Consider the following 16,848-nt stretch of genomic DNA (forward strand, 5'->3'; position numbering starts at 1 on the left):
TCCCTAATACACAAGTTGCACACAGTGCCTTCCGCACTACTTTTTAATACTAGTGCCTCACGTAACCCTTTCACACATAATGCCTTATGTCTCTACTACTGTTTTGGCTCAGTACTCTCTATTCATGCAGTGCCTCATTTGTTACAAGTAGTTCTTCACATTTCTATACTACATTCAATGGTTTATGCCTCATTACTATATAGTGCCCCCCCCCCCATTACACACTGTATAATGCATCATCACTCTCATATGTTCTTACATATTTTAGCCCACCTTTGTGCCTATATACCTCTATACTACTCACAGTAGTATAATCTACAAAAGCATAGGATATGCAGTATTTGTAGGGCCTTGAATTATTTGCATTATTATAGATTATTCAGTTTAGTAAAAGTATGATATGCATAGTCAAGTAGCAGTTAAAGATTAGCACACCTTAAAATATTGCTAGCCTCCAGCTGGCAATAACGGAAGGCTTGTTCAGACCATGTCCATTGAGCAGTGTTTCTCCACGCACCACTGCACATGTTTGGTGCAGACAGAAAATAATTGTTTTTTATGGGCCCTGCGTACACTAAGTGTGCAGAGAAACACTGGACATGGTGTGAAAAAGCCCTGAGAGTTTTAATGAAGTGTTCAGGAGAGCAGGAACAGCAGCTATTTGATATGCTGATAAAATACTCTACAATTTTGGGTTTGCCCTCAGTTTTTGTCTCTGTGGAAATGGTCACCAGGACAAAAAGAGAGGTAAATCTTCCCAGAAGGGCCACTGACTTGACATAGGGTCCAACCCCTCCCCATCTACCCTGTTTCCCCAAAAATAAGACCTAGTACTATTTTTGGGAATTGCTAAAATATAAGACCTAGTTGTGAACCTTTCCCGGGGCCGGTGGTGGCATAAGGGAGAACTTGAAGAGCCGCGGGAGAAAATCAGCAGTGCCAACGAAGCCAGCGTTAGAGGAAGCAAGGCGGCACCGGAGGGAGCAGCGCCGCATAAGCCGATGCCTCATCTATAGCGCCAGCTCCTGTCACAGGCAGAGTGATACCAAATGCACTCCGCCTGTGAGGAATCCATAGTGAAAGGGCACTTCGCTCATTCTGGCCAGCGATTGGTTGCCAGATTGCTCTTGGAAAGGTACGGCACCCCTGAATGTTCTGATCGCCATATTTTTGTACATGAATAAGTGTGGATTGTTGTACATTAAAATAAAAAAAATACCTAGTGTTTTGTTTTTTGAGCCAAAAAAAAAAATAAGACAGTGTCTTATTCTCGGGGAAACACGATAAAACTGAGCATAGCTTTTCTAGTTTCCCTAATGCATGCAAGTCTACTCACCTCAACAAGGCAACTTACCTCAAACGGTCTACAAAATGTATGTTTTGGGTGTATTATGTTAAAGCTTTAGATTCAATTTGTATGCTTAACAAAAAAAAAAAACTCCAAGCCTATACAGATTTATATTGGCAAAACTAGAGTGTGTATCCCTAATATCCCCCATCATCTACTTTGGAGTGTGAACAATCTAAAATTGCTAAAAATAGGCCGATGTGATAGAAAGCAAGCGCCCGCAAGTTCCCAATAACAGACACTATTTGAGATTTGCAGAAATGTTATCTGAACAGGAAACCTGTACTAACGTTAGAGGCTGCTGACATACATCTAGGCCAGGGGTAGCAAACCTCCAGCTGTGGTGGAACTACAAATCCCATGAGGCATTGAAAGATTCTCACAGCCACAACTCCCGAAGAGAGATGCATCATGGGATTTGTAGTTTCACCACAGCTGGAGGGCCGGAGGTTTGCTACCCCTGATCTATGCTAATCTCCAGTGTGTTATGTTGATCCAATGGCTTTATTCCTGATTTGGAACAAGAATGCAGCAAGTTCTGAATCAGTGATTCAGAAAACACTGGAATCATTGATTTGGCATGGCAGCCAAGCAGCTTGAATCTTAAGGGAAAGTCAGAGATGGTATAGGTTTCCATTAACAAACAGCACTGCTAGGCCCTTGTGGGAGTCATGCAGGATACTGTCTGGCCTCACTGTGGATGAGTATCATGATTCAAGTTGAAGTACCTAGACTGTGACTGAGGTCAATCTGCAGTCTCGCTCACTCCACCGATAGAACACAAACACCAGTTACTACATCGTGCTATATTGAGCATATCACCCACTACAAATCTATTACTGTTGTTATTTCAGTAAACCCTTTTCTTTGATACTCCTTGAATTGGTAAATTCCTGATTGATAAACTCAATCAGCGATGATACATCTCTGGCGCACGGAGGTAAAAAGACATGCAGCAGTAACAGTCTTTATTAGGAAAGACAGTAACAAGTTTAATCATGTTGTGGAGCAAAATCACGTTATGCTTTTAAGACAGAACTGCTGTTGCCATGTAACGGTACACAGGAGACAATAAGCCTCGCTCTTTCACTGTCACACAAAATAAGACTAGTAAGCGTTACTAACAGAAGCCAAATCACAAATTAAATGTTACACTGCACATAACACTTTTTGCATAGTCCATGCAGTGTCACAAAAGAAAAAAAAACATTAAAAGAGATGGCCCAAAAATAAAATGTAAACCGTCAATAACACTTAGGTGAACCGTCACACCTGTGTTGAGAACCTATGAAAATGTTTTTGGTTTAATATCACAGGGTAGCCTCATACAGCTCTTTTGCACCCAGATACCATAGATTTCAGAACACTGCATGCCCAGTTTAATGTAAACATATTTATGCAAACATTTTTGCATAGACAGCTCTTTCTTTTTCCTTCTGTTCTTTGATTCTGTGCTTGACCCGAAGAATTTCACTGCCGATAGCTGCAAGAACAGAGATCGGGTTAAAGGACAGAACATGCTGTGGCAGTAGGACAATGATGACAGCAATCCATCATCTACACCAACATTTCCCAATAAGTCACAGACCAAATGACATTATATACGGCAAATAGCTTATTCCTGTGAAAGAGTACTTGGCAACGTAGAAGAAATCTGCTCATCCTGCGTTATGACTGGAAGTGTTGCTTTGCTTTATAAAAAGCAGATTCCACCACTTGATACATGGGATCAAATTCATGCTGTGAAACAAAAAGTTTAATGTGCTCCCGCCACTAGGAAGTTACATAAACTGGCTGGAGCAGGCAAAAAAATTCTACTTGAGCATACCAGAGAAGCCCCAAACGCTGCGCAGCATGAAGATGTCAACTTTGCTCTGTAAACCATCCCCAACATTCAAACCAATGAAAGCTACTCAACTACCTGACAGTCAATAAAGCTATAAGCTGGGATACAGGGTAGAGGCATACACAGTCTCCATTGCTGAGCAATTCGACCTTCTGCACATACTATAATTTAGGAGTTGCCAGTGTGCCTTAAAATTAAAGATGGGGGGAAGGGGTGTTTAAAAAATATTAAAGTAACAACATTGCAGACAGTGGCTGGGAGCAATAGCCAACCTGCTATTGGCTACTGCAATTTAAAATAGCCAATAGCAGGCTGGCTATTGCTCCCAGCTGCTGAATGGAAGACTTAACGCCAGCTTTCCACAGCCGGTAGTAAAAAGAGAAGGCAGGGGGGCGAGCAGCAAGGCACAAGGGAAGCTGTGGAGGTACGTGGGCAGAAGCGGAGGCACGAAGGTAATGCAGAGGCACAGTGGTCTCTCCTCCCCACTGGTCGCCGGCTGCAGTGGTCGGTGTCCGATCACCGCTGCCTCTGCTGATACAGGCAGGGAGAGCAGTGAATATCAGAAGGGACACTGAGTGCAGCAGGGAGAAGAACGGGGAGTAGAGCTGATGTAGAAGTGGTGGCAGGGGACAGAGAAGGTGTTGACAAAAGCCAGGTGCCAGGGCACAATTTCTAGTTGCCATGGCAACCTGGCGTCTGGGATTTGTCAAGCCATGGTTTAACACAGGCATAAAAGGTACAATGGACACAAATTTACCTTTATCCTCTGGGGTCAACTCATGTGCCTTCTTTAGATCCTCCTACAACAGAGCAGAAAATCGGTTATCAAACCTTTCACAAGAATTGCACTGTAAAAAAAACAAAACAACAACTTACCAGTGCTTGTTCATAGTCTTTCAATCCCTGCCAACCTTGGGCCCGTCTGTAAAGTGCTTTTGTGTTAGCGGGATCAATTTCAAGAGCCTGTTAGACAACAGAACAAAATGTTAGATGCAAGGATATTTCGCTCTAATATACAGTAACTGCCTGTCGTTACAGCTGCTGTAATCACTGATATTTCTGCAGTGGGAATGGACCCATTTACATGTGTTCATGTATTCATCTGTTTTACTGTACCTAATACAAAGACTTATGTCAGACTAAGCTCCCCCTCATTAACTTGTAAATTCAGCAGTGTACAGCTTTTCTTGCAGATTTGATTGTTTTTACAAGCAGCAATTTAAAAAAGGAGAACTATGGGGTCAGTGTTTTTCCCCATAGTTCTCCTTAGGGTAACGGGAGGACACAAACTAGCGTCCTCCCGTTACCCTAAGCTCAGTATACCGCGAGCGGTATACTGAGACGCCGCACCTGGAGCGGATCCCGACGTAGATGACGGGATCCGCCCAGCTGCGTCAGTGACAGCTGGCTCTGCCTATCTAGGAGGCAGAGCCAGCTGTACCCGCCCCCACCCCTGTCTGATCCGCCAGTCAGCGCTGGCAGATCGGAGCGGGGAGAGGGGAATCCAGCCCTCCCCCTGTCACGGCAGAGAGCCGTGACAGGATCGAGAGGGGAGGGAACCCGGTATATTTCCCTCACCTCCCGATCTACTGAGCCGACCTGTGACAGTCTCATTGTCACAGGTCGGCTTAGAACTATGAGGTGAGTGGAAATCACTCATGTCATAGTTCTCCTTTAATGTTTGTTTTTTTTACTTATGCTATGCGAATGAGAAAAATTTAACTAATATAAAATGGGTTTTATCCCAATCTGGCTGCAAAAGTGGAAATACACTTTGAGGTGGCAGCTAGCCCCTGCGCCTAAAATAACGGTGTTTCTATTGTTATAAACTGGCAGTACATTTCCCCTGCCACCATAAAGCAACTATTGGCTCCCAGAATAAGCTGACCAGCTCCTAAATAATTTGTCACCCTTGAAATAAATGATCAACAGTTCCATAGTCTAGGAAGGGCTAACTAAAACAGGGTACAAAAGATTCAAATAAACATGGCTTCTCCGGGATGTATTGAATAAAGCTGTGATAACAATACCTCATTGCAGCTCTCAATTGCAGCTCTGAAGTCAGACATTTTCAGCTTACAAGCCCCAATATTCAGATTGCAGCTTACAGCAATAGGATTTAACTTTGAAATGTTGTCATCTCCGGTGACATCTTTGCAGCTCTCTACATATCTAGAAAACAACAAGATGACAATGAACATCAATATGACGGGTTACAATTATGCTATAAAGCGTCTAAACTAACAGTAATACTAAAGTGCAGATACCCGTGATGTCTATAAGTGCTTATATTAAACTTCAAATGCCAGCGGAACAATGTTTAAAGGGTGATGACCAGTGTCCACGTGTACCATGCTACACACAGGTCCCTGACTTCCAGTCCTATGCATAAGTATTCAGCCTGCTGAACTTTTATACATTTCATAGAATCACATTAGTGATTGAAACTGATTTAAATCAGAATTTTGAATTGAGATACTTACACCGTGAATGTGCAATAGCAATCTTATGGAAAATGCCAAAGAGGTGAAAGCTTACACGAAGCACATATGTGGAAATAGTGTTTTGGTTGGTGGGGCATAACACCAACACCAGAGCATCTTCAGGCCAGTGAAAGAACCGCTGTGATGCGAGAACCAAGATACAGTTATATACTTACCCACACAGAGTGCACTAGCTTACTTTAAGGGCTTGTTCACACTATGTGCAATGACCTGTGTTTGTGTGCACAAAAGCAATGCAGGTCACCACCAGGGCACACAGAAAAATGTTTTCTATGTGTCCTGTCTACACTGCCATGCTGACTTGAGGTCGGTTGCAGTGCATTGGACGGAAAAATGCAGACATGCTGCATTGTTCTGCAACAGAGCTCAGCTGAAGTTACAATCTGTGACCGCAACAGAACTCGGCTGTGGTGCATTACGTTAATGAAGTGTCATTTTGTCACACTTTAGTAAAGTTAAAAAGATGTGATGCACTAAAACTATGCAAAGAAAAGCCCCCATCCTCACCGCCTCTTCACACTCACACAGTGGACACTAGCCTGCACAAAAACCTCTGAGGGCTAGTGTGAATGTGTTCTCACACAGGCTAATCCTATTACTTGAGCAACTGCCAGGACAGCTGTTGTGTTCATCCACAGGACATGAATGGGGAGTAAAGAAATGATTACAAAAATCTCACCTAGACCATTACACTGCAAATCTGAGAAGAAAAGCATTGAATACCCAGGTAAGCTATAAAAGCGTATTTTTACCCCATACTGCAACATACCGTAGAGCTTTATTGTATTTCTTTATTGCCATCTCCCAGTTCAGAGACTTGAATAAATTATTTCCACTGTTCTTGACATCTTCTGCAATGCTGACAATTTTTTCCACCTGTTCAGCAAAGAAAAGTATGATTGTATTCCAGGAAAATTGTAAGCCATTTGCACATAATGTCTGTACCGTAGTGTCTTTTTCGTCTACATATATTGGTCTTATCTAGACACTTCAAACGCCGTTGATGATTTACTTATATAAATGACTTACATCATTTAGTTCAACGTCAGAGTCCTCTGGGAAGTCAGGATGAATGTCACCAGAGCCGTCTGAAGGTGCCATGACCAACTCATCTCCGTCTCGGAACTCTCCACAATCTGCTATTACACATGGCTGCATAAAGAAAGACAACTAGGATTAGAGAGAAGACACAAGTTTATCTGTATTTAAACCTGAACATTATGAATAAGATTTCTAGAAAACTAGGAGCAACAAATGTAAAAACCCCTTAAAGTGATATTAAACTTTTTTCTTTTTATAATCAGGAGAGCCAGAGGTATTTTACCACCCCCTCCCCCAACCACCACCTTGTGCGGGTGTCTCCATCAGCTAGCCGGCTGCTGAGAAGACACCTGTGAGCTCCAGGCTGTGTGCATCCATAGACACACACAGCAGGTGGCACGTTACCCCCGCTCTAACAGTCACAGTTTGATGGCAGAAGGAGCCCATAGCTCCTCTGTCCTCAGTACCCTCCCCCAAGACCAGGAAGTCCCGGCAGAGGAGACGAGCAGCCACAGGTAAGTGAGGTGTCAGACAGGTACTAGGTGTTTCTTTACCTCAATGCAAAGAATGCATTAACCACTTCCGGGCCTGCCATTGTAAAAAAAAACAAAAAACGGCCTTTGAGCGGGCGCACCCGCTCAGCCACACCCCCTCGCGTGAGTGGGAAATGCCCGATATCTAAAAACAGGTACCGATGCCTGTTAACATACAAGCGATCCGCCGGCTATAGAGCCAGCGGATCGCTTGTATGAGGTCCCGGTATGTGCGCCACACCCCTCTCCGCGGCTCCCTCACTCCCGCTGTCACGATGGTCCCAGGCTCCGCTGTGCCCGATAGCAGCATCGTGCCTCTGTCACAGGGGATCAGAGGGAGGTCGGTACACGAGCTCCCTCCGCTCCCCTCTCCGCTGTCAGAATGCGGAAGTGATGTATATTACATCACTTCCGCATTCTTGTGTAACTCTCCAGCTGGAGAGAAGCTGATGAAGCAGGTTGTTATTATTAGGCAGCTCCAAAAACTTAGGAACAGCTAATAATAATCTTAGAGGCTGATCCTGACAGCATGTCAGAATCAGATCTCATTAAAGGTTTCTGATCCTGCCCAGAAGATCAGAAGTGATGCATTTCAGGCACAGAGATACATTGTAACATTGTGCCTGAAATGTATCACACAGCTTCATAAACATAGGTCAGTCTATGGAGCTGTCAAAACAAATAGAGAGGTGACTCACTCTGCTATCTTCAGCTGTCAAATACCGGATCTATTTGATGGCTTCATTCTTTCATTAATGCAAAAAAGAAGCTTTTACAAAAGCTTAACTATTTCATTAATGAATGCCTCAATGCTGGGCATTCATTAATGACTGGTAACCACTGAGAATCAGCGGTTACCAGCATTACAAAGCCTTAAATAGTGTACGTGGCCAGCACATTTAGGGCACTTCGTGGCGGGACCTACAGTGTATGTCTCCCATCATGAAGGGGTTAACGCCCAAACTCCATTTTGCAACTTTAACATGCATTAGTAAGATTATTTATCAATGTAGCTACTTTGTCTATCCATGTGGATTATATCTCCTTTGTTCAAGACAAATCAGGAATTATTTGGTGGCGCATGGTAATGGATAGCTATTGATTATCAAAGAAACCAAAAAATGTTTCTCCCCTATTAAACACTGACACAAAAACTTGCACTGATACTAACACTAAACAAAGTCTTTTTTTCTACCTACCTAAACACACTGACACTGACCTAGAACATGCCATGCTGTTTTTATTTTGTGTGCGATTGGGCTGTCACCAACAATTCATGGTTAACGCATGATCAGGAACCACACCATTACATCATCACTGTGCACCCAATCACAGTGAACAAATAAATAGGAGGCCCTTCTGCAGGCCCCCAGCGTCACGGTCCACGTAATGGTTTGGCTCCCACCAGCGGCAAGGGGTTAAACCGCAAGGTGATAAAAATTTTTTTTAGAGATACACCAAATACTCATGCCTGGGAGCTTACCTTTTTAGGCTTTTCCTCCTGAACTTCAATATTTTCCAGCATTTTCACAATGCCATACCCTTTAAGCACTTGTCCAAATACGACATGTTTCCCATCTAAGTGAGGTGTCGGTACAGTTACGATGAAGAACTGAGAGCCATTGGTGTTTGGTCCTGCGTTAGCCATACTGAGCAAGCCTTCCTTGTCATGCTGAATTGAGGAATAAACACAAAACACATTTTATTTGAAAAATAATCACCGAAGCAAACATCCCTGGCTTTAGTTTATCTGTTTTGGGGTAGCCTTAGAATGTAGTTTACCTGCTTGTTTTTATTTAGGGGCATCTTGTAAAGCACTTTTACTTACCTGACCCCCTTCCCTAGTGCTCACCTCTACCCTCATCAATAATGCAGTGTTATAGATCCTGCCTTAGATGTGATAACATCAGCAGGCCTCCAACCACAGGAGTGCAGGGCAACAGGAGCGAGTCTTGGAGCCAGGGATCATTAAGTAAAAGTCATTTACAGAGGTCCCCTAGAGAAAAACAAGCAGTTTGCCCTTGCACTGCTAGAAATAATTTTTATATGATATGTACCGATAGAATATGGAGTCTGCCAATAATGACCTTTCCTAAGGAAAATGATAGCTGGCTGGCATGCTGATCCAATGGCTTTAATAGTAAGAGTAATAGACATGAAACAAGCATGCAGATATAGGATTCCGACTTCTCATTTTATACGCTTGTTCCAGGTCAGTACTCAGAATGAGACAGCCAGAAAAGTAGTAATTCAGAAGGTGATCAGCTATGACATTCTCTGTATATCTCATAGGTTTCCTTTAAACTGTTCACCTTGAAATATAAAGACAACTCTATGCAGTCTCTATACACAATTATCAACACCCTAAGCTAATCAGATTTTAAAATTCTGCCTCTTCTGCAAACATAACTGGAGGCCATTTTTTGCAGTGACGGAAGTCTGCTTGAAAAACTGCAAAAGCTTTTGATGACTCCATCCTGTCTTCTTACTAGGACGGAAAAGCCACAGGAGGGAGTGCTGTCCTGTTCCCAAGGGCCGCACACGCACAGTGCACTCTCTCGGCCAAGATGAGCTTATAAACAGGACAGAGCCATTAAAATCATTGGCAGTTTTTAGCAGGCTTTGTTACTGCGAACCAAAAGTGGAGAACAGGAAAGTGATTAAGCTTAATTGTGGTAGAGAAAAGTCAGGTCACCACCCGGGCTCTGCGATCCCAGGAATCTCAGAAATAGATGGACAGGAATACATATCCTTTGGGGAGGTAAAACAGCCCCCATATATGTATTTTTCTGTTACCTTAGATGTGTCATCTGTCTTATTACAATCATAACAGCTAGAACTAAGCGAGTCAAGTATGGCAAGTGTATGCATACAGCCAAGGTGACGCCGTTTATATACTAGAAACCAAAGTGTTTTTGCAATATCATTCTACCTACCTTATAATGAAAGTTTTCATCCTCAAACTTCTCTCCATATATACTTTCGCCACCAGTTCCATCTTGGTTTGAGAAATCTCCACCCTGGATCATGAATTTTTTAATAACTGAAATTTAAAAAAAACACACCAGTTGATAAAGTTTCAAATTAAAAAGGAGAACTATGAGGCGAGTGAAAATCACTAATCCTCATAGTTCGATCTGACGTGCGACAATGAAACTGTCACACGTCGGCTCAATAGACCGGGAAGTAAGCGAACACATACTGTCGCTCGCTCACTTCTCGATCCTGTCCCTGCAGAGAGCAGTGACAGTCACTCACAGCTCCCTGCAGGGATTCCCCCCCTCCTCTGTCCGATCCTCCAGCGCTGAGTGGAGGGGGCGTGTACAGCTGGCTCTGCTTCGAGATAGGCAGAGCCAGCTGTCACTGGCTGCGGCATCTCAGTACGTGAGCTGTAGCTCGCGGTATACTGAGCTTAGGGTGGCGGGAGGAGGCTAGTTTGTGTCCTCCCAATACCCTTAGGAGAACTATGGAGAAAAGCACTGACCCCATAGTTCTCCTTTAAGCAACAGATGCTTTATAAATACAGAATGTAACTACTTACTTCTATGGAAAGGACATCCTTTGAAGTGCAGAGGCTTTCCTGTCGTCTTCCCTATTCCTTGTTCCCCGGTGCACAGAGCTCGGAAGTTCTCGGCTGTTTTAGGGACAATATCTGCAAAGAGTTCCAGCACCACACGACCAACTAAAAACAACAAAATGTATATGTTTTCTATGCGACAGTCACATAAGTGTAATGAACACTCAAGCAAATGAAGGAAGATATTAGTAGAGCTGCAGCTAACGATTATTTTCAAAATCGATTAGTTAACCGATTATTAAGTTCGATTAATCGGTTAATCGGATAAACAATCAAATACATTTTTAAAAATGGCTCCAGTGATGGACTACTAGTTTGTATTGAAAGGAGCAAGCTTGGAGCGGTGGAAGTAAAAAAAAAAAAAAAAGTGTGGTGTGCAATATAGTGAAATGGAAAGTGTAAAATTATACAGCAATCAATGCAGAATTGCACCAGCTATAGAGGACTACTAATCCCAGCAATAGTACATTATACAGCGCAATGCAGAATATCACCAGCTATAGAGGAGCACAACAAATCCCAGCAATAGTACATTATAGCTGGTGGTATTCTGCATTGCGCTGTATAATGTACTGTTGCTGGGTTTTGTAGTCCTCTATAGCCAGTGGTATTCGGCAGTGCACCACTGTATAATGTATTATTGCTGGGATTTGTAGTGCTCCTCTATAGCTGGTGGAATTCCACATGGCGCTGTATAATGTATTATTGCTGGGATTTGTAGTCCTCTATACAGCGCAGTGCAGAATATCACCAACTATAGAGTACAACAAATCCCAGCAATAGTACATTATACATACAGTATATAATGTATTGCTGGGATTTGTATTCCCATGTATAATATACAGCACAATGTACCATCAGCTATAGAGGAATAAAAATCCCAGCAATACATTATAGAGCAGCGTGTGTGGAGCCGTGAACAGGGCCAACTGATCAGAAGCCGATTAATCGATTATTGAAAAAGTTGACAACTTTTTCAATAATCGATTATAATCGATTATGTCAATTAGTTGTTGCAGCCCTAGATATTAGACATGATGAGTTTTCATGGTTTAAAGACATCCAATCATTTTATCAGTCCCTGTATTGCTGGCTTCCCTAGCATATGACTTCAAAAAAGTAATGGAGCTGGTTATTAAACAACAACTGCACTTTCTGACCATGTTTTATCCGACACTCATATTTAAATTGTAGCACAAAACACTCCAAGCTGGCTCCTGTGATAAGACTACAATCTCAAATTTAGTTTACCAATTTGTATTGAGTACATCACAGGAGCGAGCTTGGAGCGGTGGCTACTTTATAAACACATGGGGAACAAAAGCAGCCCCCCTCCAGAAGGAAGGACAGTGTCAGCACCAATTCTGACATGATTTGAGGATCTATAGATGAGTGATACAAAAATAAGATACATTTTTGTTAAAAGTTAAGGTACTTGAATGTATTTTTTTTTTAAGATTTAACTCCTGAGTATAGTGTCACTTTAAGTGCAGCATTGTGTGGAGACAGGGTCAATGTCATATCTCACCATACCTAGAAGTAATGGAACCAGATCAGGGCAGTGGGGGATCATAGGGAAGAGTGGTAACTAAGGCCCTCTTCAAACCAGTCCGTTTTCATGCAGCAAAACCACATGCATATTGCTGCATGAAGATGCATTGCAAGTAGAAATCCCATTATTTCCAATGAGGCAGGTCCTATGTGATGCAGTTTATTGTGAAAAAGGAAAACTATATAGGCCCAGTCAAACCTATGCATATGCAGTACATGTGCTGCACGAACACAGAACAGTGTCAATCCAGCCTATAGGATGGTCAACTCCCTCCTATAAAGTGTACCTGTTACGTCACACAGTATGGAAAATGGACTGCCAACACCCAAACTGGGCCAATTAGCCCACATTGACATGAACGTGCACATCCACGCAGAGCCCAGGTGCTGCGTATTGCTGTGCGCAGGTCTCTGCATGGACGTGTACACACCCATGTGATATCTATGCCTGTAGGCTATGTATACCTAGTAATAAACATCAGATGTACTTTAGATAATATGCTCCACTGCTGTAGCATCTGATACAGAAGGGGTCTGTGCCAGCTGTCTATCATTACATAAGGGCTCCCTCACACTAGCCTGCTCTTATAATAAACAGGTTAATGTGTGCAGGTCCAGCGGAGAGATGCTCCATTTCAATGCATCATGCTGTTTACTTTTCCTTTTTATTCCAACTCATCTCAACATAACTGCCTTTTACTTCCTCCAACAACTCAAACCAAACAATTGTTACCTTTTGTATCACTTGCCCCTCCTACTAGATTGCAAACTCTCACGGGCAGGGCCCTCCCAACCCTATTGTTCTGAAACTGTATTATAACTGTACTGTCTCCACTATTTTGTATAGCGTTGAGCAAATTGTTGGCGCTATATAAATCCTGTATAATAACTTTATCTGGAATGTACAAACTGTACACTTCACTTAGGTCTCTGCACAGCAATGTAGAGTGCTGCATTACTTTTTGTTGTTGTAGCGCACCACAGATCCCTACAACATTGTGATATGAACTGGGCACATAAAAATCAATTGTCTTCTATGTGTCCTAGCGGGGAGTGGCATTGCTCAGTTGTCACAGTGTCCTCATAGGTTCAGGTATTGTCACTCTTTATACAGCACTAACATTCCATATTTCTTTTTTGCAGAAAACCAACGTTTGTTTATTCTGTATAGTTTGAGGAAGGCTTAGAGCCCCTTTTGGGGGGTTTTACTGCCGTCGGTGTCACTAGCCCCAGGACAGGAAGGGATGCGGAATCGCGCTGATGAAGACGGATAAACACATTGAGGGGAATTCATAAAAACTGGTGCAGACAGAATCTGGAACGGTTGCCCGTGGCAACCAACCAGCATCTCTTTAATTTCCAAATTTTCACTGAATAATCTGAAAAGAGAGGCTGACTGGTTGGTACATGCAACTGCTCCAGATTCGGTTTCACATTCTCCCCCCATTATCAGTAAAATGGGGGGGGGACTTGGTAACAACCCTCTCCTTGCTTGTATGGGCAGCAAAGTGACAGGAAATGAGGGGGATTCTTAACAAAGGGAGTCACAAAAATCATAACCTGACAAACTTTAACTCTTCCCCACACTTACCCAAAGCTAGAAAAGTCAATATTGGGCTGGATTAGGCTTTATGGTAACAATTAAATACTGCTCAGCCACACCAGATTATAGAGTTGTACAGGCCATGTGCTGATTATTTACCCAAGGCCCCGGCCCTTTGTATGATCCAGCATAAACCGATCACACACCTCGAACCTGGGCATGGACAGAGGTAACACATAACTCATGGAGACAACATGGCATCTATCTCTGTTAGGGACCTGTGAGCAAACAATTGTCTGCAGATCTGATGGCCTAGAGGTAAACCTATCCATCATTGGATCATTCTCTGATCAGGCCTATAACTGCAAAGGTACTACAAGTCTCCACCCCAGCCAGAAGCCCATGCACGGCCTGTGTCCCCGGTCCATCTGCAGGCTCCCTGTGACCCCGCCACCGCAATCCCTGACTGACAAGAGTGATGAAGATGGCGCCCATTCATTCTCACCTGGCTCCCCTCCCACATCGATATCAAAGAAGACCCGCGGATTGCCGGGGGCGGACGGCTTGTTACTTGGGCTCGGATTAGACATGATTCTCCGGCGTGGTCTGCACAATATGTGAACACCGGCTTCCAGCACCTGAGCACACTTCCGCTGCGGCCAGAGCCCAGCTTCCGGTTCACAGACCCCGCCCACCCCGCCGATATCGTCTGTACACTGGAGAAGACAATGCGGTGTATAGTTCTGATATCCTAGAGTCTGTACACTGCAATCAGTATATACTGTATACACCATCACCAATATGTCCTGTATACTGTGTACACTGCTACCAATATGTCCTATATACTGTGTACACTGCAATCAATATATACGGTATACACTGTTACAAATATGTCCTATATAGTGTGTACACCATCACTAATATGTCCTATATACTGTGCACATCATCGCCAATATGTCCTGTATACTGTGTACACTGCAATCAATATGTCCTGTATACTGTGTCCTATACACTGTGTACACTGGATTCAGGTGTTCCATGAAATTTCCTTGCTACTAAATATTCCACAGTCACCTGTTAGTGGTACTATAAATAAAGTGGAAGCAACTGGGAACAACAGCAACTCAGCCACGAAGTGGTAGGCCACATAAAATGACAGAGCGGGGTCAGCGCGTGCTGAAGTGCACAGAAGTCGCCAATTGCAGAGTCAATAGCTACAGACCTCCAAACTTGGTGTGGCCTTCAGATTGGCACAGCAACACTGCGTAGAGAGCTTCATAGAATGAGTTTCCATGGCCGAGCATCTGCATCCAGGCCTTACATCACCAAGTACAATGCAAAGCGTCGGATGCAGCACGCCGCCACTGGACTCTAGAGAAGCGGAGACGTGTTCTCTGGAGTGACTAATAACACTTCTCTGTCTGGCAATCCGATGGACGTGTCTGGGTTTGGTGGATGCCAGGAGAACGGTACTTGCCTGACTGCATTGTGCCAAGTGTAAAGTTTGGTGGAGGAGGGATTATGGTGTGGGGATGTTTTTTGGGGATTGGACTTGGCCCCTTAGTTCCAGTGAAGGGAACACTTAAGGCATCAGCATGCCAAGACATTTTGGACAATGTCATGCTCCCAACTTTGTGGGAACAGTTTGGGGGTGGCCCCTTCCTGTTACGACATGACTGCGCACCAGTGCACAAAGCAAGGTCCATAGAGACATGGATGAGTGAGTTTGGGGTGGAGGAACTTGACTGGCCTGCACAGAGTCCTGACCTCAACCCGATAGAACACCTTTGGCATAAATTAGAGCAGCGACTGCGAGCCCGGCGTTCTCGTCCAACATCAGTACCTGACCTCACAAATGCACTTCTAGAAGAATGGTCAAACATTCCCATAGACACAATCCTAACCCTTGTGGATGCCTTCCCAGAAGACTTGAACCTGTTATAGCTTCAAAGGGTGGGCCAACTCAATATTAAACCCTACGAACTAAGACTGGGAGGTCATTAAAGTTCATGTGCGTGTAAAGGCAGGCGTCCCAATACTTTTGGCAATATAGTGTATAGTCTGTACACTGCTACCAATATGTCCTGTATATTGGGTACACTGCGACCAATATGTCCTATATACTGTGTACACCATCACCAATGTGTACTGTGTACAGTGCTACCAATATGTCCTATATACTGTGTACACCATCACCAATATGTACACTGCTACCAATATGTCCTATATACTGTGTACACCATCACCAATATGTCCTGTATATTGTGTACACTGCTACCAATATGTCATATATACTGTGTACACTGCCACCAATATGCTGTGTACACAGCCACCAATATATCCTATATACTGTGTACACCACCACCACTAATATATCCTATATACAGTGTACACCACCACCACTAATATATCCTATATACAGTGTACACCACCACCACCACTACTAATGTATCCTATATAAGACATTTTTAAATGTCCCGGGAACATAAAAGAATTTTTTTTTTAATACTCACCTGATCCGATCCACCGACAAGCGCAGCGTCCCGCCTCTCACGCTGTCAGACAATGCATACAGAGCGTGTTGGTTACTATTTAAAGCGGCACGCTGTGTGCAGCTTCTGAGAAGATACGCTATTAGTGTAGTGGGAGCGATGCAAAATGCGCAGCCGGCTTCCCGCTACGCTAATAGCGTATCTTCTCAGAAGCTGCACACAGCGCGCCGGTTTAAATCGTTACTGACACGATCTGTATGCATATTCTGACAGCCTAAGAGACGGGAGTCTGCGCTTATCGGTTGTTCCAGGGATCAGGTGTTGAAGCAATGCAGAATGAGACCTTCTATAGAGGACTACAAATATCAGCAGTACTTTATACAGAAATGCTATTGTTATATAAAGTATTGCTG

At 43.5% G+C, this 16,848-nt stretch overlaps 1 protein-coding gene across 1 annotated transcript; it reads right to left on the bottom strand.

Moving 5' to 3' along the window:
- Positions 1–2,301: 2,301 nt before the first annotated feature.
- On the bottom strand, positions 2,302–14,630 carry PPID (peptidylprolyl isomerase D). The gene is made up of 10 exons (XM_018569393.1): positions 14,449–14,630; positions 10,814–10,954; positions 10,209–10,315; positions 8,756–8,944; positions 6,728–6,850; positions 6,468–6,574; positions 5,225–5,366; positions 4,071–4,157; positions 3,952–3,994; positions 2,302–2,831 (listed from the first exon to the last, which is right to left on the bottom strand). The coding sequence occupies exons 1-10, from the start codon at positions 14,531–14,533 to the stop codon at positions 2,743–2,745; spliced, it is 1,113 nt and encodes a 370-aa protein (XP_018424895.1). The 5' UTR covers positions 14,534–14,630; the 3' UTR covers positions 2,302–2,742.
- Between the last annotated feature and the right edge of the window lie 2,218 nt (positions 14,631–16,848).

Source organism: Nanorana parkeri, unplaced genomic scaffold, assembly GCF_000935625.1.
Source record: "Nanorana parkeri isolate BGI_ZX_2015 unplaced genomic scaffold, ASM93562v1 scaffold1329, whole genome shotgun sequence".
Taxonomy (NCBI): Eukaryota; Metazoa; Chordata; class Amphibia; order Anura; family Dicroglossidae; genus Nanorana; species Nanorana parkeri.

Bases quoted from the DNA above. Each gene is read 5' to 3' on its own strand.
- PPID (XM_018569393.1), bottom strand. From the start codon at position 14,533: ATGTCTAATCCGAGCCCAAGTAACAAGCCGTCCGCCCCCGGCAATCCG. The intron at 6,575-6,727 runs GTAAGTCATTTA...TTTGCTGAACAG, and splicing joins CTGACGTTGAACTAAATGAT to GTGGAAAAAATTGTCAGCAT. The intron at 4,158-5,224 runs GTATTGTTATCA...GTTGTCTAACAG, and splicing joins CAATTGAGAGCTGCAATGAG to GCTCTTGAAATTGATCCCGC.